Source organism: Macrotis lagotis, chromosome 2 (genome assembly GCF_037893015.1).
Source record: "Macrotis lagotis isolate mMagLag1 chromosome 2, bilby.v1.9.chrom.fasta, whole genome shotgun sequence".
Taxonomy (NCBI): domain Eukaryota; kingdom Metazoa; phylum Chordata; class Mammalia; order Peramelemorphia; family Peramelidae; genus Macrotis; species Macrotis lagotis.
In genome coordinates this window covers 198,742,397-198,769,833 of record NC_133659.1, presented here as the reverse complement: position 1 = coordinate 198,769,833, position 27,437 = coordinate 198,742,397, and the positions used below count along the sequence as shown (strand labels likewise).

Here is a 27,437-nt window from a genome sequence, read left to right as displayed (position 1 = left end):
AGACTCAATAAAGTTAAAAATCACCTCAAAATTGATTTTTCCCTCTTAAGATGCTACATCAGTGGATGCCTCTTTTCTCTATTCTTAATACATACACGATATTAATGTATTAAGAAGTGAGATGTTAACTCAATTTCAGAACTCTTCTTTTGAGACTCAAAATTAGTTTATTATTGCAACGTTAAACTTGATTTTTATGCCAGGTAGTTGTTCTATGACTTTCTTGAGTTATGACTCTTTTTATAGGCAGTTTAAATGTCTTCAAATTTTGTTTTTGAAACTTTTATTTTCTGTATTCCTAATTTCTGTGATCTGAACATCTTAGAATTTCTAACTGCCTCAATTGTAATGATTTACTTAATTTACTGTAGGAAGATTACTAAGTGAATGGTGATACTCACTCTTTTCCTTTTTCTGCAGATTGATTCCATATCTCAGCCACTGGAAAATTTTGGTGCCACCAATACTTCAGAGGCTTTTTCTACTAAACCATGTGGAATAGTGAGACCAATCAATGGAGTTATTAATCCGTAAGTTTAAATATGTTTACACACCAAAAAGGAAATTTATCTTTTCAGTAAACTTAATTTAATAATGTTGGTTCACAACAGGCCATAGCCTACTTTCAGAATAATCCTGGGCAGGGACACAAGCTGAAGGTTGGGTTGTGTGTATTTTGCATGCTGTCCACTTTCAGACATTGTGGTTCCTATTACTGGCAGAAAATCCCTATCTGCAATATGGAAAGTGGGTAGAATTAAATCTTCATCCTGGTTAGTTATGGTCATAGTGACCAAATAGTGGTGTTCTGTAATGAAGACATGGTTGTTTGGGGTAATATGAAATGAATAAACTGTCTTTTTTTGCTAAAAAAGAATATTTTGAAATGTCTAGACTCCAGTCTAGTTTGGCAGACCATACTCCAGGAGATGGTTCTGATGCTGAGGAACTACTTCATAAAAAGCAACGGTTGAATCTGGTTTCTGCTTCTGCCGATGGTCCATGTGGAGCAGCCCGGACCCGTCCTGTACTGAGTTGTAAGAAACGGAGACTTGTTCGGCCCAACAGCATTGTGCCCCTCTCCAAGAAGGTCAGTACTGGTATGTCTTGATTTCCTGCCCTGGGTGGAGAGTGTTCTCAGTAAGGTAGGAGTATCAGCTGCTGCACTAACGTGGGGCATCTTAAACTTTTCAGTAAGAATTAGGAGGAATAGATATGTATCCTAATATAAGAAATGGAAAATGAATGTGCCCCTGAGGTTTTCTTTTTATTGATAGATGGCATCTCCTTTTCTGGATTAGGGGTGTTTCCTCAGATTTAGAAATGAATCTGTTATTAAAAAGGTAGCGACAGAAATTGTTTAATATTAATAAAGATGTAAAATTCTGAACTATAGGAGTTAGGAAATTTGAAAGGTTATTAAAACACTTTTCTAGTAGAGCTTATAAAAACAATAATGAAGGAAGTTCAAACTATTAACCACATTTGATTATTTTGGTGATTTTGTTTTGTTCTTGAAACAACATTATTTTCTATTTTTCATAATTTCTATTCTTAACCTTTTAAAGAAACTTAAAAGAAAAAAGAAAGATCTAGAAGAGATTTGATTTTTCTTAGTTGATTTTCAGATGGAGAAGATAAAAAGAATAAAAGGAATAAAAGAAATGAAGAAAATTCAGCAGTTTTCTCACCTTTTCACCCTGGGACAAAACCTCCAAAATCTAAGCTATTTTCTAAGAGAATAATTAAGAAGGGTAAAACAAATTAATGAATAACTACTTAAAAACAGTTAACACATTAATGTCAAATATGGGGAAATCAATCAGAATCATTCTTATTGTCCTTAGTACAGTTGTATGCATGTACATAAGCTGGACTTGGAGTATGTTTTTTTTGGAGGAAGGGCATTTTTATTGTGATGTTTCACTTCATAAGCTATGGAATTCTGAAATTTCTGGTGTGAAGACAATTAGGATTAGCATAGGAAATTTCCGTGTCTCCTTATCCCCAAAGCAAAATTTTCACAGTGGTTAAAAAAGGCCAAGTATAGGCCAAGGATAGTGAGGAAGCTGGTTTTGACTAGGACTTGCTTAGGTATGTGCTTTTATGTTATGTTTAAATTCTTTAAATTGATTCCTTTTAAAAGCCTGCTATATGTAAGAAACACTGGTAGGTACTAAAAGTCATCCAAAGAGGAATAAAGCAGTAGCTAGTCTAAAGAACTTTGACTGTCCCTTGGGCCCTTTGGAATCATTTAGTGTTTCTGAATAAGGGAAACAACATAAAAGTAGTATTTTATGAAAATCAATAGTGTTATGCTTAAATAGGGATCTCTGAATTTATAATGTCTTAGAAAAACAACATACTAACATTTTATTGTATTTTTGTTTATATTGTTAAACATTACCTAATTATATTTTAATCTGGTTTGGGATGTACTCAGAGCAGGGAGAGACTGGGAATTATTTAGTGTGGACATATCAGGTACCAGGAGCAGCAGTATAAAGAAAGGCACCTGATTGCAGACATTCAAAGTAAGAAGTACAGAGATGTTTGTGACTTAATGTATGTGAGAGAGCAAAAGTAGCACCAAATTTGAAAATATGGTATCATTAATAAAATATGGAAATTAGTAGAGAGCTAGCTTTGATGGGGGAAAGAAAGATGTGTTGTGTCTTTGAATACTTGCTTGTATTAGTGTTTGAATTTGATGTGATTAGGGTGTTGTCTTTTTTATATTAATGATGGATCTCATTGCCTTTTAGACCTTTCAATAATAAAAGGCAGGTGTTAGGCTATATCATTATTTTTGGTTCAGGTTGCACTTATTTAGCTTAAGTTGTATGATAGTTGCTTTAAGTGTGAATCTTCTGCAGTAAGGTAGTGTGTTATCCCTTCTGGGAGAAAATGATTTTCTTTGTCCTATTAGCTACCCAAATCTTAAGATTATTAGTAAATCTTGTCATTTATAGTTTAAAATTTAGCTGGACGATTGGTTTCGCTAATACTTTTTGTTAAGCAATTGGGCAAACTTCTGAAGTGATTTATCTTCTATTTTTATTCTTAAGGAGTGATTTTAATTTATTACATTTTTGTAGAAGGACAATTAAGTGTGATGCTATGGAAGCACTAGAATTATTATTGATAGTTGGTGAAATCTAATTAATTAAAATCCTGAGAGAGACATTCTTTGAAAGTATTCAAGGACTCATATTCTGCATATAAGAACCTAGTATCTGCTTTTTTGGGATAAGGCAAGTGTTCTGGAGAGCCAAGAATTTGTTCATGAAAATCTCAGGTCTTCTGTCTTACCTGTGTATCTTTCTCTAAGTCTTACCAAATCAAGGAGGCAAAGTTACCTCAAATGTAGACCAGACTCATATAAACTAATTTTCCTACCCCAAACCAATACTGGTGTAGCTTCTGGCCTTCCTTGACTCAGTTTTTTTACTTTCAACTTTAGTTTCTTTTCACTTGGAACTCTCCAGGGTACTTCTCTCAGATGTCTTAATGATGTTCTTTTACTCTCCTAAAGTTTGATGCCAAACCATATTCTCTTCCATAATCAGTTCTTGCTTCCACCCCTGCTTCCCTTTTCTGTCCTCCTTTTTCACCATTTGACCTTACATCAAGGATATTATGAAGTCAAGAATTTTGAAGAGATGGTTAATTAGAATTCTGTTTTCAGAGAAGTTTTTTTTAAATTCCTGGGCTCTTCACAGAAGCATTCCAGGTCTTTTGAGTGTGTCTAAGGAGGAGTGTGGAGCTCCCCAAAAACGCAATTATTAAGAATGTAGAGACAAAATAGAAAGAATCTGCTTAGCTAACCCAATATTAATTCTCTAATTTAAATGACAAGGTGCCAGGTATGACTTCAAGGACTATTATTGAAACCAATCTCATAACTAGGAAATTCTTCAGGTTTTGATAATCAAACACATAGGAAATGGAATTTTAAATGTAAAACTTAGGGAAAAGCACCAAAATTCCAGTCAAAAACTTTGAATATAGATGAAACGAAAACTTACTTTTTAAAACTGTTAATTTTCTATTTTTCAGACCAGGATGAAGGTCTTTTAAAGACCAGAATTTGGTAACCTGTATTGGTACTCCTTTCATTTTACATTTTAAGGATTTTATATAGTCTTATCACAGTGGAAGCATGATTTAATGGTGACATACATACCTCTTTGGTTGTGATCAATTGTTTTTAAACTTGTTATGTTAATATTCTAACTCTGTAGCACCCCCTCTCCTCACTCTAAAACATGTGTCTACTTTGTAGTTTCTGTTACTGACAATATTTTCCTTATATCTTTTAGACTTCAAAGTGATCTCCTTCTACTTTTAAATAGTCTTATCTCTATTTTCCCTCTGTTGCTTCCAATTCAAATCAGTCAACATGTTTTTTGCCATCACAACTGTACCTCTCAGGGTTATTTGAATCAAGAATTATAAGTGCCATTTCCATTATTGTCACACTAGTTTACACTCTATTTTCTCTTCATAGCTGTTAAAGTTTTTTTTTTTTTTTTTTTTTGGCTTCCATTATCTTTACTCTCAAGTTCATCATGTATAGTATTTATATTATCCTTTCATTTAGCCTTGAAATGAGGAAAATGAAACTGAGAAAGAATGGGAACTGCCCTGCCCTGGTAAGATGTGGCAAAGACAAAATTTCAACCCAAGTCTTCTGATTTAATTTAACACAACCCCTAATGCTATCAGCTACCAGTGAGATAGAAGAAAACTGTGATAAAGCAGTCAGTGAAACTTGTTCATAGCAATTTAATAACATTCTGTATTTATGCCACTTTGTTGTAAGAAAATTTATCTAGGATCTTCTTGGACCAGAAAGTAAAGAAATTCCTCTCTAAATTTGGAATTTGATCTTAAATGAGAATACAAAATGATAAGGAAATTGCATGACAAAATTGCTAGTATTGTTCTGATCTATAATAACTACACAGAATAAATACTAGGCTCCCAATTGTTTGTCTTTCATTCTGAAGGAGGACCTTGACTTTAGAGAGGTGATGTCATAACATGCATGTAAATTGGATTTAAGTGAGGGGATGCTGTGTAAAATCACCAGCCTCACTTTCTCCTCTGGAACCATCTGAGTCAGGGACCAGATTGGGATGGATTGGGATGACTGGAGGTGACACTGTATGTAGTCTGAGACTGCAGCTTTTTAAAGCTAGGTCTTTCCCAGGTCATAGTTTGGCTGAGGCAAATGCTCTTTCAGTAATTGAGGGTTAGGTAAGAGAGAGATGAGGCAGAGAGTCCAAAAATGATCACGTACCAGAAAAGGGGGGAGGGGAATCGTTGAGAGGGTAAGACCCTCGGATATCTCAGTGATTAAGGCAAGTGATAAAGAAAAGTCACAAGGAACCTCTTTTGCTTCATCAAAAGAAAAATAATCAATCTGGAAGGGAAAGATCCACAGGGTGGGTTTCTGGCCAAAACAGAAACAATTGCTGTTTGAATTCACTCTGAACCAGTCAGGGCCAAAACAATAACCAAGTGAATTTAGCCTGAGCCCATTGTTGGTCAATTAAGGAAGAGCCAGCCTGATTTGAGACTTGTAAACCCCCAAGTAATCTTTCCAGGACCTCCCATAAGTAGGAGAAGGAAAGGGGGGACAGGAAGTGTCACTACATGATTTCATATAGGATGATAGCCTGCTATAGCAGAAAGAATACTTATATTTTATTGTCAAGATGTTTTTGGAAATCTGTGGTGCCCTGATTGCTGGTGCCAACTGCTAGTAGTTGATATGTTAGGAGTTCTGGAATTACTTCACTATCTCTTCCCACAACCATAGAGAAATAAAGTGCAATGCATGAATATCTGGGTTTACTACTAGGATCCAACTGCTCAGAGTGTTATTTGCCCCTTTTGCAGGTTCACAGAAGCAACACAATACGAAGCAGCTGTGATGTGAATGTTTCCTGTGTACTCTGTGGTGGTTCAAGTAGTGGCAGTACTACGATGCCTCCTGAGATCCAGTATGAAGCTCCCCTTTTGGAACGCCTCTCCCAGTTGGATTCCTGTGTTCATCCTGTATTAGCATTCCCAGATGGTAAGTTGAGTTTTCAGCTATCAGAACTAGAACTCAAGTTGACTTCAGGGGAGGGGAGGGAATTTTCTTATACTTGGATAAAATTCAAGCATTACTGGTACACAGTTTTAGCTGTTCAATAAAAGAGTTTTCTCTAAAATATGCTCAAGACAGTAAGAAACTATACACACACACACACACACCCCAGATATAAGTAAAAGAACCATAGGACTGGAATAATTGAGTGTTGTATAGGGCTCTAGGGAAACATGAGCCTAGTGCTTCCTTGTAAATGTTGTAGAGAGAAGTCTGACTTGGCTTATACTTTAAACTATTAGCATATTTAAAAAGTCAACGTTAAGATTAATCAGTCATGGAAATCAACAGTTAATAGGGAGTGTTAAAAAATAGTCTGGTAGGTGAATAGTCCTATGAAAAGAAAAGTGAGGGATATCCCATTTAAGATGAAACATAAGACAGCAACATAAGACAACTATTTGCATTTTCTCTGAGATTGAGGCATCACTGACTTGCTTTTGTTTGTCGGAGCTATGCCTAAAAATAGCCAAGGTCTGCTCTGCTGCAGAGGCTTAGAATACCTTTCAGATTTGGCAGAGTTTCAGTTTCCAAAGGCACAGAGAATGACTTTCTTCATTGAATTCCTGAAGAGATCATGGAATCTTTGATTTGGACTAACCTCCCCAGGAGGAAATATGGTCATCTATCCTCTGCTTTTAAACACTTAGAGTGAAGGGAATGCTACTGTTTCATGAGGCCTGCTCTTCCATAACAGTTGAGGTGTTTTTTAAACCAAGAATAAATCCAGTCTTATGGACTCACAAAATAAGTTGCTTCTTCTTTGTGATAGCCTGATGCATTCTAAAAACATCTATAGTGATTTTTGTCCAGCTCCCTATCCTAAATCTCATCTTCTTCAGATTAAGTAGCCCATCAACTTTTTGCCTTCTTACTTCTTTACTTGCTTTCTTCTCTGGACCCTTGAAACTCACAGCTCCTTGTGGTTTACTGCCCAAGACTAATTTTGACTGTGGAAAGTCGTGGTTCTAAGATTTCCTCCTACCACATAACTTTTGGTAGAAGAGGTAAAAAGTTTAGGATTTATTAGAAACTTAGATTATGAGATTTTGGACCAGAAATAACAAATAAGTCTTAGAATTTATTGGTGAAAAGTATTAAGCATATTTTTATCTTTGCTATAAATGAGTAGTTCTCTCTTGGGTTTTTAGGGTTTAAGCCAAATGTACATCAGTCTGCCAGTGATTCTAGTCATCTCTCCCTGTCCTATTCTAGAATATATCTTTTTTTTGGGTTGTTTTTTTTTTTTTTTTGCTTTTTTGCAAGGCAATGGGGTTAAGTGGCTTGCCCAAGGCCACACAGATAGGTAATTATTAAGTGTCTGAGGCTGGATGATTTGAACTCAGGTCCTCCTTACTCCAGGGCCAGTGCTCTATCCACTGCACCACCTAGCTGCCACTAGAATATATCTTTAGGGTCATTGCTCATAGACATTGTTATGAGCATCTAATATGTGTTAAGAAATTTTTATGGTCATCTGACTGTGATCATTATTGAACTGAAGCTACTACAGAGTAGTAGTAGAAGTATCCCTTTCCAGGCCACATTCATAAAAGAAATCTATTCTTCCTATTCCAGGAAAAATCTTACCCTTTTTTCTACAGCCATGGAGCATTCTGGCATAGTGAAGTGAAAACTGACTTTTGTGATAGGGAGACCTGGGTTCCAGTCCTGTAGCTGATCCTTACTAGCCGTGAGACCATGGGCCAGTTACATAATCTGTCACAAAGACTCAAATTACAGAGGATTCATTCTTTATTCTGCGTCATTGGAAAACATTCCTTATTTGGATGAAATCACAAATTGGGACCCAAAAAAATAACAGCAACCACCACCACTACAGACAGCATGACCTTGAAGTGTGAATAAAGGCACAGAGATAAGGAGGGACTTTAGAGCTCATCTACTAACTTCTATGGGAGCTTTCAGGAGAAAAAAATCGTGTTATATATATTATTGCTGGGGATTTTTGGTGGTCTTTTAAATAAAAACTCATGATGAAGTGCCTATAAGTTTTGCTCACATAAAGGACAAAACTCATACTTCAGATGACCTTCAATTGATAGCGGTAAGAACATTCTTTTCTCAGGCAGTTTTTGCATCCATTATTACCTTGGACCATTCCAGAGACATACTCGGCCTCAAGACTTCTTGCCTATGCAGTGCTGTTGCTGTTTCTACAGATTCTCCTTGCTCCCAAAATGGCAAGCACAAAGCTATAACAATACAACGTTTCCTCCACAACAATCACCCCCCTCTTCTGGAACTGTAGTAGTAAGAGATTTATTTGTTACCCTAAATAAATAGGCTTGGGAAATGGTGTGAGAACCTAAATCATTCTGAACCACATTATTTCTGTGAGAAAATGCTTTCTTTGTGCCAATCAATTCAGAATAAACTAATTTTGGGAATATATTGGAAGCTGCCGTTAATCACTATACAGTCTCTTCTTCCTCAGAGCTAGAATTAATAATAATTATAACTTTATAATTTGAAACTTTAGTTACATTTATATGTACTTAAAGTGTACAAAGCAAACTTGCAACAACTTTGTAAAGTAGGTTCTATTGTTATACTTATTTTACAGAGAAGAACGTGAGGTGTACAGTTTAAATGACATACTTAGGGTTTCCCAGTTTTTGAGGCGATATTTGAACTCACATCTTCCTGACTCCAAGCCCCAGTCCTTCTTTCATTTTGCCACTAAGATACCTCTTATGTGTTTTCTTTATAACAATGATATGAGATAGGTAAAGGATTTTCATTAATATTTTACAGATAGGGAAGCAGGTTCAGAGGGAGATGAAGTTACTTATTTGAACTTAATCCCAGATTTTTTTTAGTTGGCAAGTCAGAAAGGGACATACACATTTGTTAAGTTACAGGTTTCTCAGTCTTTGATGTCATGAAAGGGATAAATGCTACATTCCTGTTGTACATGCACAATCCAGTTATTTTTCTAATTTTTGTCCAGTTTTGTAGTTTTTAAAAGATATAGGGAGAGTAGTGAATTTTACTTAGCTACTTTCTTTACTGCTGCATTCCATTCTTTTTGATCGATAGTTTCTGATTTTTACTATAGCCGCTTGACACTATGAGTAGAGTTGTGGTGTGTTCTTGTTTTGTTTTTTAATCATGCTACTTCCATTTTGCCAGATAGAGGCCTTCTTTAAGGCTCTAGGCCTTGGTATAAAGCTTAGGAGGGACCAAAGAGTTTTGAGAAATTCCTTGGTGCCTATAGTGGTGATGGTATTGGTGATGAGTGTATAATAACCGTTTGGTACAGATGTGGGAGGTGCTTTGTCTCTTTGTTAGCTTGCTTGATTAGGTCCAGTTAATCTTTAACTGGAAATGCAGATGATGTAATAACTTTGGTGAAAAGAATGAACTTCAAAGCAGGAGCTTAAATGCTTGATCAGATTGCCACCTGCTGGTCAAAGAATTGCATGCAATTTTACCTATTTGTGGTGGAATAATTGTACATTTTTCTCAGATTAAGCCATCTAAATAAAGTATCAGTGGAAGGAGAATTGAATGTTGCTTAATAATCATAATCATGCTTGAGGATATGATGAGGAGTCATAAGAGGAGCATTGAAGGGAAATGTTTAAAGTAATTTTAGTAATTTTCTACTTAGACTTTGTAGTTGACCACAATGTTAAAAGCCTGCATTTAAATACTTTTTCTTGATCAGAAGATCCCCCCCCCCCCCCCCCCCCCCCCCCCCCCGTAAGACAGGTTTTTAAAATACCAGGATACTTAAAATTGTTTTCATTCAGCCAGACAGTGAAATTAGTTTGGATAGATCTTTTTTGTAGGCTGGTTATGAAAATCAACTGAAGTAGTATTTGCTGTTCAGCAGTAAGTTCAACAAAACAATGTATTAGGTAATAAATTTACCATGTTTTATTATTGGAGGGGAGAGGAATACTGGATTTGGCATCTGACAATGTGGGCTTTTATCCCAGCTCTAATACTGTACATATTAATAACTATGTGATTTTAGGCACATTACCTTGTCTGTGTTCTATCCATATCACAGAGGCATTGTGGTATAGAAGATAGAAAGCTGACTTTGAAGTCAAGATAAACTAAGTCTAACATACAGGAGTGACTCCAGGCAAGGCACTTGTATGCCAGAACCCTTAGGAAAATCTGTCAGTCTTGGAATTAAATGGCAAGTGTAAGTCTTTACCGATGGAGAAAATTCATTTCTGAAGAATTCCCTTCTCCAGTGAAATCAGAAGTTCACTTGCTTATAACTTAGCTCCCAGGACTCTTATCAGGAAAATATTTGCTTTCAGAAAGTGTGAGCTAGTAAATCGAGCACTATCTTACCTTGCTTGGTCTGGGTCCTAGCCCTCTGGCCAAGAACCAGGTTTGAGTAGAACTCTAGGCTCAGTATTGCCTACTCCAGGAAGTGAAGTGCTTTATAGGTTCATTGATTCTTCTGTTCTAGTACAAATGTTGAATGGTGTTTGGGGAACAACTTAAGAGTTTCCCAAGTGTTCAGTAGTATAATATTTGCCTTTCTCCTTGTATTGTTGATATCATGAATTTCCTCTATAAACTTTTCAGGTAGCATGATATTTCCTTTTACCCATTAATTAGTGTGTTTTTAAATTCATATCAATTTACTCCTTGTCTTTCCTAATCATAAATTAGGGTCCCCTGAGGGGTCTTGACTTTTAGAAAAAAATATGGCATTTGGGTTTATTGAGTAAAGTGATTGAGGTAACAACATTGTTAAATGTTCATTACAAAGTAAAGATTTGTTTAAAATTGTTTTTCTCACTTAAAAATTGTAAGTCCCAATACAGTCATAATCTGAAATTCCTTCCTAGAAACAGGGACTTAGAGAAAGTCATCATCAAATTGTTCATAGTCTTGGTCAAAATATATAAATAATAAAATGCTCACATTTTAAAATTTTCCTGAAGTTCATGAATTTTAGTAGTCTAGGTTGGTCAGATAATGGAGGCCATGAAATCCTTTGAGGAAAGCTCTGTGATATATAGATTCTCATTGATGGAATTTGGGACCTGCCAGGGAGATTATTTGGATTGTTGCTAAGAATCAAGAGGCTGTGTAAAGAGCCTTCCTAACAGCATCTGAACTTTTTCCACCTTCACTGGTCAGGATTTGTTAGTCCTGTCAACCATTATTATATTTTAGCAAGAGAAAGTTCCCTTAGGGAAAGAATTACCAGTGGAGGGTCAAGTTAAGAGGCCTGGAGTTTTGTATATAGATGTAAGATGAAAGAGGAGAAAAGTTTAAGCCCTTTATAAAATTGTGACTTATTGAATGACCTGCTTATGAGTAGTAGAATAATGAGTTCAATAATATTTGAATATACTTTTTAAAAATGTACTCTGCTTATTTTTAGGCTAGAGAAGAAATAGAAATAAGACAAGGCCCTTATTCACAAACACTTTTGGAAAGCTGTGAATACAAATGGAGAAAACTCATTTAATATTAGGAGAGTTACCAAGGGGATAAGGATGAGGATACATATTTCTTAACCAATCTACACTGTTGTTTTGTATCTCTTGTAGATGTTCCCACAAGCCTGCACTTCCAGAGTATGCTGAAATCTCAGTGGCAGAACAAGCCCTTTGAGAAAATCAAACCTCCCAAAAAGCTTTCTCTCAAGCACAGAGCACCCATGCCGGGCAACCTTCCTGACCCTGTTCGTAAAGATAGGCACAAGTTGGTCAACTCCTTTCTAGCAGCAGCCAGTAAGTGTTGGGGAGGGAGAGGGTGGCAGGTGTAATAAGGTGTGTGCATGTCTATTAGGATGTCTGATATTTGTCTGTTTTTGGGAATTCAACTCCCAAATACTCTCCAGTCTTCAATATGACAGCATGCCTTGTTTGAAATACATAATGACTGAGAGGTACTTAAAACTCAATGGGAAATCCATCCATTCTGACTCTGAATTTGGGGGAAATGAGCTGTCATTCTTCAGAATACTGTTGCATTTGGGGGAGAGACCTGTGGAAGACACCATGACCCATGTTGCTTTTAGAGCAGCCAGTAGTTAATAATTATTTGAACTGTCCCTTTCCTTCAGATTCATTGCTGCTGATGGTACAGTCAGACTCCTATTCCCCCATGCTCATAAATCCCAAGTTATCTTTTACTCTTCTCTCCTTTAACCACTGTATCCAGTCAGTTGCCAGATCTTGTTAGTTCTACATCTGTTCCTTCTTTTCTTACCAGCAAACCTAATTGAAACCCCCCATAGCACTTGTCTAGCTTAGTGTAATAATCTGCTAAGTGATCTCTCTGCTTTCAGTCTCTCCCTTTTCTTTCATCCTACTTCTCCTTTAATAATCTTAATTTGCTGCTGATAAGTCTTCAGAAATGTTTATTGATTGCTCTTAATCTAAAGTCTAAACTCCTTATCCTGGCATTCAATGGTCTCCATGATCTGCATCCAGGTTTATTTTGCCTGACTTGTCCTCTGTCATATACTTTGTGCAGCTAGACTCCTCAATGTCTCTTTCATTCTTATCAGACTCTTTCAAGTATCTGCTTGTAGCTTATGCTGACCTAGAATGGGTTCTTCCTGCTCCACCCCTGGCCTGTTGAGGTCCTTCTGTCCTTCCATGACCCAGTTAAGATGTTACCTATTTCTTTGAAGCCATCCCTTGTATTCCCCCCAATTTCTACCTGAAAGCAAAATTTACAAAGCACTTTGAACTATTTCTTTTGCTCTTCATGTTCTGACTTTTTAATCACATTTCATCATGTCTGTATTTTTCCTTTTTTTCCTCCCCTAGCCTTAGAATGTAAGCTTCTTAAGAATAGAGACTTGTCTTTGTATCCCAGCATCTAACACTATGAGTTGGTGTACCTCTTTTTTTTTGTTTCAGATCTTTGATTACATCCATGTAGAAAATTTTTCCTGATGAGAAAGCTCCCTCTACCAATGCAGATTAGCCACCATTCTGAATCTTATAGTCTTTGAGAATAGCCTGGGTCATTGAGTGACTAACTTGCTCAATTTCTCCATCAAGGATGTGCCAAAGGCAGGACTTAGAGAGACTGACTCCATGACTGACTCTCTACTAAGCTAAACTACCTTTCTGTGTGTGTACGTAGGTGCTTAATTAATGTTTATTAAATTGAGTAAAGGCACAATGAGAGTATGTAAGTTTAAGTTTGAAACTGAGTACTGAGTCATTACCCAGCAGTGACATTAGACCTGCTCACCTATCACTAGCTAGTAGAATCCCTGCGCCACCCCCTCCCCCCAATGGTTTCCTGGTCTGGGGGTTTAGAGTTAGTGCAGAGTTGATACAAGAGCTCAGCATCTTTAGATACTTTTCCTCATCCAGAAAGAGAGGAAGAAGACATTCCATAGCTCTTTTTCTGTTCCCCTCTTTAGAGCTCTCCCATCACCAAACTCGGCCTGACAAGACCCACAGGCAGCACTTAGATGATGTAATGACTGTGTCCATGGCAGAGCGAGTTACAGCGCCCAAAGCAGAGCGCTTGCTCAACCCTCCACCTGTGCATGACCCAAACCAGAGCAAAATGCGATTGCGAGACCATTCATCTGAGAGAAGTGAAGGTAGGCAGCCAGGGCCAGGCCTGGCACCTGTACCTGCACCTGTGTCTGCTCAGGGCTTTCTGAGGCCACCTGGGCTTCTCTCAATTCCCTGTCCCTCTCCCCATCATCTTTGTCCTTCAGGTTCCAGGGAGGCAACAAAGTAGTGGGAAGCCTACTGCTTCTACTGCTATAGCAACCACCTCCTAGCCACCCACCTCCCACCAACCTGGTTTGCTTTTGCCTCTTTACTCTTCTAGGCTTAGAAAGCTTTTTTGTATTAGATGCATTTCACTAGTATGTCCAATTTGAACCAAAAGTACAATTGCTTAAGATAATATAACCATTTATGTTTCTCTTTCTTTTCTGTTAATCACTGCAGTGCTGAAACATCATACAGATGTAGGCAATTCAAGCTATTTGACAGCTGTCACCCACCACCCACCACCCAGCCCCTTGGTACGACAGCTCTCCTCTTCCACCTCATCAGATGGCTCTGTGCCCACCAACTCAAGTTCACAGGGCACAGTTACCACGTCTGTAAGTATTTGGTTTGGATATAACCAGACATCTTTTTTTTTTTTTTTGCAAGACAATGGGGTTAAATGACTTGCCCAAGGTCACACAGCTAAGTAAATATTAAGTATCTGAAACCAGATTTGAACTCAGGTCCTTCTGACTTTTGGGTGGGTGCTCTGGACCACCTAGCTGTCCCCAGACAACCTTTTTTGCAGATTTCAGCAGCATAGGTGATAAAGATAAATTATGCTAAGAGATTTGAAGAACACAATAATATACTTTTTGGGGGGTATATTAGTTGCTGCTTCTGATACACTGTCAATAGGATCTCTTTTTGTAACTGTATATTTATTTGTGGGAAAGGGTTTGTGTTAAGCAATCCATCTACATTGTCTTACTGACTAGCTTTCTTGACCTCAGATTGCAAGATGGCTTGGGCTTACTAGGAGGGAACAGATTGAAATTGACCATTGTAGGGATTAAACTTGGCCTCACTGATCCTGAATTTTAACCAAAGGAGTTTTTTTTTTCCCATTTGGAGAATGATAGGTTTTTAGAAGCTAAATCAGGACTTAATTAGTAATTTTCTAGATTTTGAAAGAATAGATGAGCGCACTAATTTTTTTACTTAACACTATTGATAATAACTCTAATACTAGTTGTTTGATGAAGAACAAGTCTATAAAACTTTCTGAGCCTCAGTTTTGTAATCTAAAATATGAAAAGTGTTGTTCTCTAACAGGGTTGTTAAGATTTAAGCACTTAATATATATTGTTATCTGAAGAGGCAAAAGCACATTATAGTGGATAGAATATAACTCAAAAGTCAGGTTTAAGTCACACTTGGGTTCAAGTTGTACCTGATCTGTTGTGAATATGTGACCTGGAGATGCTAACTGTAAAGAAAGCGCCACTTTGTATTGGTTAAAGGGAGTTCCTTAACCTGGGAGTACCCCATCTCAAAAAAAATCACATATTCCTTCCATTCCCTGTCCCTAAAACCCTATGTGGAAAGGTTTTTATAGGCATCTATAGGTGATAACAGTAGATAAGAGTGCTGATGGTGATCAGAAAGACCAGAATTCAAATTCTACCATTGCTGCTAAAACTCTTTTAAAGATTTTTTTCCCTTATAAAATAAAGGAACTCAAATGAGCAGTTGGGCTTAAACACTGAAGTTCCTTCCAGCTCAAAATTCATGATCCTCTGAATTGTTCTTTGAATGCTATTGATAGATAGGAGATACTTGAATAGTTGCAAATGAAGTGAGATGAGGAGATAATTTCAGGATCTTAAATTTGAATAAAATAAGAGAACTTCAAGCCCAATACTCTTGTCTCAGTGTTGGAGAACCTGTGTGGTACCTGCAGAAGAAGGGGTCCTAAATATAGAATCTTATTACATAGGACCTAGTTTTAATTCTTGTTCTGCCATTCACTACTGTGGCCTTAAGCAAATAACATAAATTTTCTGGGCCTCAGTCTCTTCTTTAAGAAGAGAGAATGGGATTGGTTAACATTTAAGGACTCGGAGCACTATCTGTGACTGTAGCACTGTTTCAGGACAGTGTTTTGTGGCAACCACATATTGCAGCAAACATCTTCTATCAGGTATTTGACTTTTTAGAGCCAAACATTTCTATTTGATCAATTCTCCAACTTTCCTCTCCCAGAGGTGAGGTTCTCTCTTCAACAAATCTTTGATGGGACATCTGAGAGACCCGCACCTTCTGCCCTACTGGTATTGTTCTCTCTCCCCTCTCCCCCAAAAGACTGATCTTGACTGTGTGTACTTTGTGTGAGAGTTTAGCAGTCACTAAATGCAGTACCCACCTGAGGCTGGAACAAGAAACATCGCCTGAGAACTGAGTAGAATTCTTATGACCTGGGAGTAACCTTGTCCCTTTCCTATTCATTTTACCCTTTGGGAAGGTTAACATGTTAATTCTAAGGAACAAAATATCCCCCCCCCCCCCCCCCCAAGCAATGGGGTTAAGTGGTAATTATGAAGTATCTGAGGCCAGATTTGAACTCAGGTACTCCTGAATCTACTGCGCCACCTAGTTGCCCCCTACAGCTCATAACATACAGATCCCATCATTGTTTTCCTCCAAAGGAGTGCTTGCTTATAGGACTGAAAACTATTCTCATTTGTAAATTTTATTTTACCCTGGCAGCTAAATCCAAATAAATTCACCAGTGAATCCCCCACAAAATCCATTATACAGGAACAGTTTAGGTTTTTGCAAGGCAAATGGGGTTAAGTGACTTGCCCAAGGCCACACAGCTAGGTAATTATTAAGTGTCTGAGACCGGATTTGAACCCAGGTACTCCTAACTCCAAGGCTGTTGCTTTATCCACTGCGCCACCTAGCTGCCCCCACAGGAACAGTTTAAAAGGTGCTTTTGATTAGTATCAACCTTATTTATTATGTTTGACCTGAGTTTATTACACATTTAATATTGTCTTGATGTAGTCATGGGTGAATATGGATATTCTTTCATCTCTGATTTCTTCTCTCATCATCATTATACATCTTTCCATATTTCTTTTAATTCTTTATAGTCCTCATTCTTTGCAGCACAATAATCTCTTCTACCCATATCCAGTAATTTGTTCATCTGCTTCCTATAATCACAGGGCAAAAAAACCAAGCAAACAAATTCTTTTTACTAATGCAAATAGTATTGCTATCACTAGTGTTGTATAGATGGATTGTGTTTTTTTTCCTTGCTGTCAGTAACCTTGGAGTACTGCATAATTGCTAATTCCAAAATGGTTCACAGATTTCAAGCTCTATAAACATTGTGTTTTTAGTGTACCTATTTTCTCACAGTCCCTCCAACATAAATGTTCCTGTTTTTATTGTCTTTGCCAGTTCTATTTTTGGAGGGGGGTGGTGGAATGAATGGACGTTAGGTGATTCCTCAGTTATTTAGGTTTGCAACCCTCTGATTAGTCTTCATTTTGACAGAGAACTTTTGGAACAAAGCATTTATGGAGGAAATGGGGGTACCAGGGTGGGTAAAAGTATTCTTTAGGAAGAAAAGGTAATTATGAGACACATTTATGGATCCACTTTTACTTAGGTCTCTTACCTTGGCTTCTTATACTTCTCCCTTTTAGAGTACTGGCATCATTGGGGTAGGCAAACATTTTAAGATTCTAGATTCCTAGAAGAGTAGTAAATATGTTGTGGTATCAAACTGTGAAAAAGAAATGGTTCCCTAATGACTTTAAACGCCTCAAATTTATATTATCTATGTTATATTTTTACTTTGTTAATTATCTCTCGGTAGATTTAAATCTGGTTAAAAAGTGTTTGACCAGGGTTTAACACCTCTGCTCTGGTGATTATTGATTTCACTAATGGTAAAAGAGACGTTTAAAAAGCATTCTCTGAAATTGCAGCTCACATCCATCAAATAGGCTTCCTAATCTTAAGTATTGCACTCAAATGACTATCCCCTCTAGAAAGAATAGGCATCAAATAGTGATAATAAAAAAGGAAATTGATAATTTTTGGAGGGACTATGGGAGGACAAACACATAATGTCTTATTAGTCATTGATTGAAATTTTCTGTGAAGCAATTTGGAATTATATCTCAAAAGTTAACAAACAAAGCCTATTAGCTGACTAGATCTATAGCTCAAAGAGATGAAGCCATGTGCATTAAATTATGTAGCAAATTATGGTATGTGAGTGTAATGGAATATTAGTGTGATATAAGACTGGAAGGGGATTTAGAGAAACCTGGGTAGAACTTGTAAGAGTGTAACCAGGAGAACAACTTATTTGACTACAGTAGTATAAAGGAAAATAATTATGAAAAACTTAATAATTCTAATCAATGCAGTGATCAGTCTCATTTATAAAAGACTGAGTAATGTTTTGCACCTCTTGGTAAAGAGGTGTGTTTTTGTTTTGTCTTACTTTTAATGTGATAACTTGTATGATTTATTTGTAAAATAAGGGAGAACTTTGGGACGAGAGATCCATCTTGATGCCAAAAGAAAAGAAGGAAGAGAGCATCAGGGAATCATTTTTATATTCGGATCAGATGTATCAATTGACATAAAAATTTTTATGATTATTTTATCTTTTGATAAAAATGTTCATCCTGTGTTTGATTAGTTGACACTGCTTGATCCTTCTACTGTTAAGAATTCACAAAAGAAAGAAGAAATTTTGGAAAGGAATATAGATAAAGCACAGTAGTATTGGAAATGTACCTTGTTAAATTTGAAATACACTTTTAAAGTAAAAAAAGCCATATGTAGTGAAGATTCTTTTTTCTGTTCCTTGAACATTAAGAAATGTTTGGTGTTTATGTGAGTCAAGTCATAAGAATAAAGGGAGACGATTTTTTTTTTAAAGCTCTTTAGGTTTTGGGGGATACATATATGGTATAATCAAATACATGTTTTTTCTAAAACATGACAAATCTACTTTTGAGTAGATCAGAAATAGTTTTCTTCAGTGACCCTTAGCCAGGATCTTTCTTGGCATGATTTACAAGCACTTTACAAACATTTCTATTTACTTGTTATGATGGTTCTTATAAATGTGAGTTAAATTAAAATTTCCCATTTAGGAATTAAAGAGGTAAGCAGGTGAAGAGTACAGTTTAATGGATTATGGCCACAGAGTAGCAGAGCGCAGGGCAAAATGTGTAGCCATTGAGATCTTTATCTGTTGATGGTCCCCACATGTCTTTTATGATTTCTTAAAATGCTGACTAAAACAAATTACTGTTCAAGTTACAATGCAGAAACAATCACTTTCCTCATAGTGTCTTTATCCTAAGTTCAGGATACCACTCCCCTAGTGTTTTGAGTTTGATTGCAGTTGTGTGGTCACCATGGCAGCATGTTTGTCATCCCACTGTTTCCCTTTGGCCTCTGACAGCTTACTGTTCATTTTCCAGTCTGCTCCAGGACCAGAGTATTTGCCACCTGCCTTCCTGGGGGCATCTGGGCAGCAAGCCCAATTAAACGTTCTCTTTCTGTTAAAGGGGAAGCATTTGCCTTCTTCCTTTACTCCTTAGACTTCCCAGCTAGTGCACATTCTTCTTGTTTTTCTGGTCCCTGGAAACTTTTATTGGTTGGATGTTGAATCTTTTTAGCTTTCTTAAAAAAGGGATTATTCATCTAAATTCTGCTAGTTGTGATCTGAACCAGAGATCCCCAACTATTATAAATGGTAACCATCAAAAGGGTTGGGAGGATGGTGAATTGGCAAGCCAATGACTAAAGAACCCAGAATCCCCAGGGAATGTGCCCTCCATAGCACTTGCTATCTGAGGATCTGTTCAGTTGTGTCCATCCATGAGAAGACCTAGATAGATTGAGCTCTGGGTGCCATCATTGATACTGAAAAATTATTGTGGGAGGCAGGTGTTGGAAAAGAGAAAAACAGAATAGCAGCAAATTAAGATGTTTATGCAGTGCCACTAATGATCGACTTCCTAGTCTGAGGGGTGGGGGGGAATTTTACATAAGAGATTACTTGGGATGAAAAAGAGAGTCAACACTAGCCTAAAGGACTTCTGTAACTAGGATAGGTAATCTAGTTGAACATCTCATGATCAATTGAATCACAAATTTTATTAAGCCATTCACAGATGGTTTGATGTCTGCAAAATTTTTGCCTCCATGTTAAACTTGGTTTATTTTTTTGTTTGTTTTGTTTTTTTGTTTTTTTTGCCTTGCAGCAACCTGTAAGGAGGAGGCGGGGAGAAAGTTCATTTGACATTAACAACATTGTGATCCCAATGTCTGTTGCTGCAACAACCCGTGTAGAAAAACTGCAGTACAAAGAGATCCTTACACCCAGGTACTCCCCTGTTCCTGCTTAGTCTGGTGGTCCTCATCAAGCCAACTTGAAACTCTAACTTAGGAAAGGGAAACAGTTTTCCAGGTCCATCCTTAATTACTTGAGTAGAAGTAGACAGGGTGGGTGAAAATATATATCTCTTGGTGGCCCTCTAGTGGTCAAGTGATTTTCCACATAACTGCAGAGCGCAGGTGTTTACTTAGGTTTATATCTGGGTCATGTGCCCACACCTATGCATGGTCTCTTTTACTAGTTCCCCCCTCTATAATTTGAAGGACATTTTACATATTTATTTCTTTCCTCCAATATTTTGCAGCTGGCGGGAGGTAGATCTTCAGTCTCTGAAGGGAAATCCTGATGAGGAAAATGAGGAGGTAAGGCATGGACAGTTACCATCATTGAACCCTCAATGTCACAAATGATTTTGAGTTCCACAGCTCTTCTCTCTACTCCAATCACTGTGCTCTTTCTTCATCCTTCTCCTTCTCCCTATCAATCAATCTGTTGTTCTCTTTTTCCTTCCCTTCCTCCCTCTTTCTGCTGCCATTTATCTGTCCAGATATAATATAAGGGAACCTAGACTTGTTCCATATCATTTGGTCTCTTGGGGGGGGCCACTTTTCCAATGACCTGTCTCCCTTACAGATTGAAGATCTCTCTGATGCTGCTTTTGCAGCCCTACATGCCAAGTGTGAGGAGATGGAGCGAGCGAGGTGGTTGTGGACCACAAGTGTGCCTCCTCAGCGGCGAGGTAGCAGGTAGGGCTATCTGGACAACTGGCATCAATTTGGGGAGTGGAGAATAAATAATTAGCATCAACTTCTCTATTCTGTAAGCCTACCCTATCACAACACTTATATGACTGTGACACATGGTAAACTGGTCATCAGTTTGAGGAGGCAACATATCTTTAAGAAGATATCATAGTACTTCAATTACTGCTTCATAGAATTGTTGTGGAGAAATTGCTTATTGAACATGAGGTAATCTATTCCTCACGTGCCATCCTCTACTGGAACCAGGGGCCAATTTAGATACTGAAAAACCCCCCTCGAGTTTGCAGGGACTTGTAGTTCAGATATTCAAAGTGGAATGACATATTGTGTGTGTTATCATTTTTGTAAAGGTTTTATTCTACTGTAGTGTGTAGGAACAGAGTGACTTTGAAGGGAATGTGAGCTATCAAATGTTTTGAGAGGGGGATCCCTGTGGTGTAGAATAATGATGACAATATTCATAGTTAATGTTTATATGAACACTAGATTTGCAGTCATTTATTAAGCTTTTACTATATATATTAGGTACTGTGCCTAAGCACCTGGCGTATAGAGAAAGGCAGAAGCAGCCTCTGCTCTCAGGGAACTCATATTCTGATCTGAGGCATAACAAATGAATATGAACTTAGCAGTGTTTAGAGAATCTTTAAAGAAGGCTCTAGCAGTACAGAGTGTGAGAAAGGCTTCAACCTCTGGAAAGACCCTGGTTCTGAATGTGAACTTGATAGTTTATAGATGACCCCTGGGGTTTGATACAATATTCCTATAGTGTCATTCCAGGTCCAAGTTCATTTAACCCTTATTCTAAAGCTTATGATGGCAATTGGTTGGACATCTAGAGTCCCTACTTTTAGTGAAGTAGTGGTGATTTTGATTCAGTGAACTATACAACCACCCTCTTATAGTTTCCTTTCAGGTTGTGTTTTACCATCTCCAGTAAATCTAGTGGAGTTTTGGCAATGTGCATTGCCTCAAATCTTGGATTGTTCTTGAGAATGTCCATTTGAACCAAGTTTCACATTTTCATATAACCCCCTTAACAACACTATGAAGTAAACATTCTTTGTGATTTTTGTGTTCAATTTATAGAGAATGAAAATGGGTTTGAAGTATTAATGATTTGGCAAGAGTCACAGAATTCGAACCTTTTTCATCAGTTCCAAGTCCCACTGCTATTCTAAGCTACAGTGCCTGACCAAATCCACATTTAGCAGATTTAGTCTTGTATTCTTGTTTCAAGTAATCCCTTCTATATTTTCTCTCTACTTCCAGTGTTTTAGGAGCAAGAGTCCTCAAGTTTCAAACTAGGAAAAGTTCTTAATTAATATAGGGCTCTAATATTTTTTTCCTTGGTCATACACTACTTAGGTTTCTCTTTGTATCCATTTGTATGAATTTACTAGACTGTGTGTGTGTGTGTGTGTGTGAGAGAGAGAAGCAGAAAACTTCTTTGTCTACTATCTGTAGTTTTGTATTATTCACAAGGAATACTTTGAATATAGTCAGTCTTCTCAGACTGGGCCACTATGGGGAGAGTTGTAGAAATAGATAGAGAGTCATATGCTACTTGTATTACAGCATTGGTTGGCAATACTGCCTCATGAACTTCCTCTGACTTTCTGGTTTGGATTCTTTGATGCAGGTCCTATAGGTCATCAGATGGCCGGACAACCCCACAACTGGGCAATGCCAACTCATCCACCCCACAGCCTGCTTCTCCTGATATCAGCAATAGCCACTTAACTTCAGAGTTTTCCCACAGTCAGTCCCCTCGCAGTCCCATCAGCCCAGACCTGCTTTCTGCCTCCCTCACTCCTATAGCCCGCGAGAACCTACGACATCTGTCTATTGAGGATACCCGCTGTTCCACCCCAGAGTTGGGACTGGATGAACAGGTGAGTGACTTAAGCTTCTCCATGTGCTGGTGTTTATTTTAGAGGATTGGGCCGTTTTGATGACTGTGCCTTTCCTGTGCCCTGTTCTTTTAAACCCTTGGATAAATTCTGGAACCCTGGTGTTGGAAAAGTTGTTTGTCCAGAGGGTTACTATGTAGGTCAAGTGGATTCCCTCATCCCACTTCTCTTCCCTGGCCATGTTATATAAATCATGGACCAGAACACTGGGAAAGGGTGGAGAAAGAGGGCAGAGTAAGGGTAATGACACCACTGTTTTTACCCTGCAGACTGTCCAACCTTGGGAACGGCGTAGCTTCCCCCTGGCTCACAGCCCCCAGGCGGAGTGTGAAGACCAACTGGATCCCCAGGAGCGGGCGGCCCGTTGTACGCGGCGTACCCCAGGTGGGAAGGGAGGCCGGGAGCCAGACAGTGCCCCCACTTCTCCTTCTCTTGGTAGTTTCAAGAGCAGGCAGCTGTCAGCCTCGGCCACAGTGCAACGCCCGACCCACAGATGAACGTGTGGAGTTTGAGAGTCCAACTGAACGAACTCACTAACTTGGCATTAAAGCTTCAGAAATCTGTGTTTGATATTCAAACATCATATGCCGAAAATTTTCACAGTTTTTAGTGAATTTAAGGAGTTTAGAAACTGTTTTGGTCTTTCCCCCTTGGCCTCCCTTTTTTCCCCTTTTCTTTTTTGGTTTCCATGTTGTCTTGTGGCACACCTAAATGGACTATTCCTCTGGTTGGCAAATAAAAATTCTGGGTAAGACCCCTCCCATTCTTAACTCCCCATTCCGCCTGGTTCTAGCATGCTTCCCAGCCAGCCCCTCTGATTCACTGAACTTTCAGGTTTATTTTTCCTTAAGTTAAGTAAAATATGTTCTTCCAAGGTGACAAAGCATCAGGTGTTTCCCTTTTTTGTCACCTGGAATCGAGGCCTCAGAGTTCTGATGTGCGCAGGGGCAGTGGAGGACTTCTGTTGAGCACTGGCTCCCACTAGGACTAGTGAGGGGCTTGCTTGAGAGTCAGTCTGCAAGCAGACTGAGCTTCCCTTTTCTGTGGTGGAGGAACCATCTGGTTTTAGTCACCTTTATTTTGACTTCTTAACTATAGCAACCCTGCTGCCCAATTTCCTTCCCCCAGTCCTCACCTCTTCTCTCATGAGCTCCACTGTGCACACACAACAAAAACATTGAGTACACATTTCTCACTTTGTCTTGTGTTACAAGGCAGGGTTTAGGTTTATCCTATATTACCATTCCCCAACCAGCCAACCAGGAGGGTTTGAAAATGAAGCATCAGTTTAGAGTCATTCTAACTTTCTCTCAGATGATCACTTAAATAAATTTCCTTCATGTCTAAGTTATCCTTAGTCTGTCTCAACTAGGCCCTTTCATACCCTTCCCTTAGGCCCTTGCCTGTGGATTGTCCTAGTCTTTTCCTCCCTCCATCAAACACCCCCCCCATCTTTTTCCTTAAGCCTTGTGCCTGTCTCATGTATAATTACATCACCAAAAAGAGGAAAAAAAACAAAGGACATAACTTTTTTTTTGGCCATTTTGTAATCGTATAAAAATAGTAGATGAACTGCTTAATGGTTGGGGTTTTTTCACAATTTTCAACATTAGTGACTTTTTTCTGTTTGCTAGTTAAAGGGTTTGTCATTGTTTCTTTAAAAACCAATAATGCACCATATCCCTATGCATAAGTGCTTCTTCTATTTATAAGGTTGAAAATTCTGAATAACCCTTTTAGCATTGTAAAAAAAAAACCCACAAAAATGGAAAAAAAAGTCCCCACCTTGTATTTTGTAAATATTTTCTTTTCTTGCTTTGAGCTGTGTAATGGCAGCAGAATCTGTAGCTGTCTTTGTTCTATAGAAATGCTTTTCTTCAGAGAAGCTGATCTTTGTTAATGTCTTGATTCTGTTCACAGAGCACAGAACAGTGCTTCCCAAAAAAAAGCAAAAAAAAAGGGAAAAAAATTAAAAAAAAAGTTACTGGATGTTTTTTTCTGGATTCTTTCTTGGTGAACAGGATTTTTACTGCGTTCTCTGGCTGACCAGAGCAGCCAACTCCAGGAGCCAGTCATGGCCAAGTACAGGGAGAGCTGCACTGAAGTTCAGGTTCCGAAGGACCTCAGGGTTCATTTCTCTCTATCGCAAGCTAGTGTCAGTGAATACAGCCAGAGAGGTTTCCCAGGAATATGACTACTCCAATAGTCTAGGCTTTTCCCAAAGGCAACTTGGGGAAAAATATTCAGCAGAGGATCCATTACTAAAATGTACAGTTTCTACCCTGGTGGATAAAAGGGCCCCGAGGTCAGTATTTTTCCAAGAGGTATTTCTTGCTCTTGCCTGGGCGGGGGGGTACTAAGGAGAGAGTAACTGTACATACATAGGCACATACCAAATGAGTAAGGGGCTACAGTGTAAAAAACACTGGTTGGATGCTGATTGGGGAGGCCATGGGTTCAGATCCCTAACACTATTGACCGGCAGCAGCCCCTAAACAAGTTAGCAATTCCTCTGAGACAGTTTTGCACCAGTAAAGTGGTAGTAGTGATATGATATAAAGAATTTAATAAGCCATAAATATGAACTGAATTTATTATGGAGACTCAGCGAGGGTTGTGTAATGGAAAGACTTCCTCAGCTTTACCTCAGTTCTGGTTACCACTTCCTCTCTATAATTGGGGCTTTGGTAATTATACCATCTACCTATCTTAGATTTGTGAGGAAAGCATTTTGTAAAAGTTGAGGGTGGGGGAGGGCAGATGTCATTTTAAAAAATATGATCTCTGTTGCTTAGGTTCATTGGTTTTGGCTATTATAAAACATGGCTACCATATGGGCTCATCCCAGTGATGGTCTAGCTCAGAGAACTTCCATTGAAATGATTCCATAAATATTATTGGCCCTGGAGGGCATTTCTGGAGGTAGCATATGCCACATATTGTCTCCTAGGAGATGAGCTAGTGCTGTGATACATTGGGCAGTTTTGTAATAGCTGACAGTTGTCTTCTGAGACCCCTTTCCTCACTCTGTCTCCTCAAATACCCCCCCCCCCCCCCATGACTCTTTATCCATTCCCATCCCAGGAACTGAGAATAGTTTGCAGGAAGCTGAACTTGGGAATAAGAGGAGGGCCCACATTCAACTTCTGGCCTTGGTGCAAAGCCTCAAGGCTTTGGTTCTCTTAATTCTTTCAGCTTGACATATAAATGTCTTATGGATACCATAAGGAACTGTCCTGTAACAAAAGGAACCTAAGTCTTCAGGTTGGTTTTTTTTTTGTTTTTTGTTTGCAAGGCAATGGGGTTAAGTGGCTTGCCCAAGGCCACACAGCTAGGTAATTATTAAGTGTTTGAGGCCGGATTTGAACTCAAGTCCTCCTGACTCCAGGGTTGGTGCTCCATCCACTGCACCTAGCCACCCCTTCAGTTTTTCTTAGAAGGATGAAATTTCAATGCTAGAACTCTAGGTAATAGCAGTTGGGGAAGGAATTGAGGATCTCAGAACCTTGGATTCTGTGAAAATCACCTACACTAGGTAGGTAAAATCTGCTCCCATTTGGGGTTAAGATAGATACTGTGAGGCCAGGAAGACAAGGTAGAGTACTCACTTTGCATTTAGGAAAAACTCCCAAATTGTCTTCCCATTCTTTCTCCCAAATGAAATATTTCTTCCAGAGGAGATCCAGGCCAAAGAAACCTCTCAAAAGACTAAGAAAGAAATCTGGGCCAGAATACCTTAATTAACATACCGAAGATGGTGAATTCCATAAGGTCTATATTCTCCCATGCCCCAGTCCTGAACTCATTTCCCTGGGTTTCTTTAGGTAAGATTTGAATAGTCCCAGTTCATGCAAGGAATGGCCTTCACCTCTGCCGTTCTGTTCACTGAGAAGAGTACCCAAGTCAATACTTTAGATTGTCCTTTGAAAGTGGTCAGGGCTAAGTAAGGGGCATCTAGGTGGCGCAGTGAATAAGAGCACTGGTCCTGCAGTCAGGAGTACCTGAGTTCAAATCTGGCCTCAGACATTTAATAATTACCTAGCTGTGTGGCCTTGGGCAAGTCATTTAACCTCATTACCTTAAAAAAACTGGTCAGGGCTAAATAGGGGGTGGTGGGGAAGGGAGGACTACAAATTCTCCAGCATCTTCTCTTGCCATGAACAGTGGAGGGCTCCCACTTGGAGGCTCTGCTTTCTTCGACCTTGGCCAGGACACTGATCCTTTGCCTCCACGTTGGCCATACCGTGGATGTACGTGCCAGCTGAGCTGATGTGATTGGCTCCCTTAGTACAAAGAGGATGTGAAAAGCATGAAGTCTCTTGCTAAGTTTTCCCATCCATTTTGTTGGATTTTACCCTTTTGAGCTTAGAAGTGTACTTGGAGTTCACTGAAGTCCAAAATTCAGACTGTTGTTTGATTGCCACCGTCTCCCCACCGCACTCATGTTGACTCATGATCAAATGAGTTAACATTTTCAAGCACTTTGCACCTAAAAACTGCTATATACAACACTCATGAATACTGTGATTGCCTCTTATTTCCTGAACTCTGATTCACAAGAAAGTGCATTACTTTGCTACCTTTTCTCTCTCCACTTTCAAGTCTGGTGGGGTTTATTGTGGGTCAAGTTAATTGTCTAGCAGAGCCTAGTGGTAAATCTTGAAGAGAAGCAGTTGG

The 27,437-nt window shown here is 38.6% G+C and overlaps 1 protein-coding gene across 4 annotated transcripts in view; it reads left to right on the top strand.

Annotated features, from left to right (window-relative positions):
* The window catches only part of KANSL1 (KAT8 regulatory NSL complex subunit 1), a 200,560-nt gene extending 175,811 nt beyond the window's left edge, over nt 1-24,749 (top strand). For 3 of the 4 annotated variants that reach the window (XM_074224393.1, XM_074224395.1, XM_074224394.1), the window contains exons 6-16: nt 421-530; nt 895-1,090; nt 5,908-6,085; nt 11,716-11,898; nt 13,554-13,739; nt 14,098-14,255; nt 19,950-20,071; nt 20,388-20,445; nt 20,717-20,829; nt 22,490-22,742; nt 23,030-24,749. In XM_074224393.1, coding sequence (XP_074080494.1) covers nt 421-530; nt 895-1,090; nt 5,908-6,085; nt 11,716-11,898; nt 13,554-13,739; nt 14,098-14,255; nt 19,950-20,071; nt 20,388-20,445; nt 20,717-20,829; nt 22,490-22,742; nt 23,030-23,257 — 1,785 coding nt within the window. In that variant the 3' untranslated portion in view covers nt 23,258-24,749. The remainder of the gene's footprint in view (nt 1-420; nt 531-894; nt 1,091-5,907; nt 6,086-11,715; nt 11,899-13,553; nt 13,740-14,097; nt 14,256-19,949; nt 20,072-20,387; nt 20,446-20,716; nt 20,830-22,489; nt 22,743-23,029) is intronic. The other variant, XM_074224396.1, reaches the window with a different exon arrangement.
* Nucleotides 24,750-27,437: the final 2,688 nt, after the last annotated feature.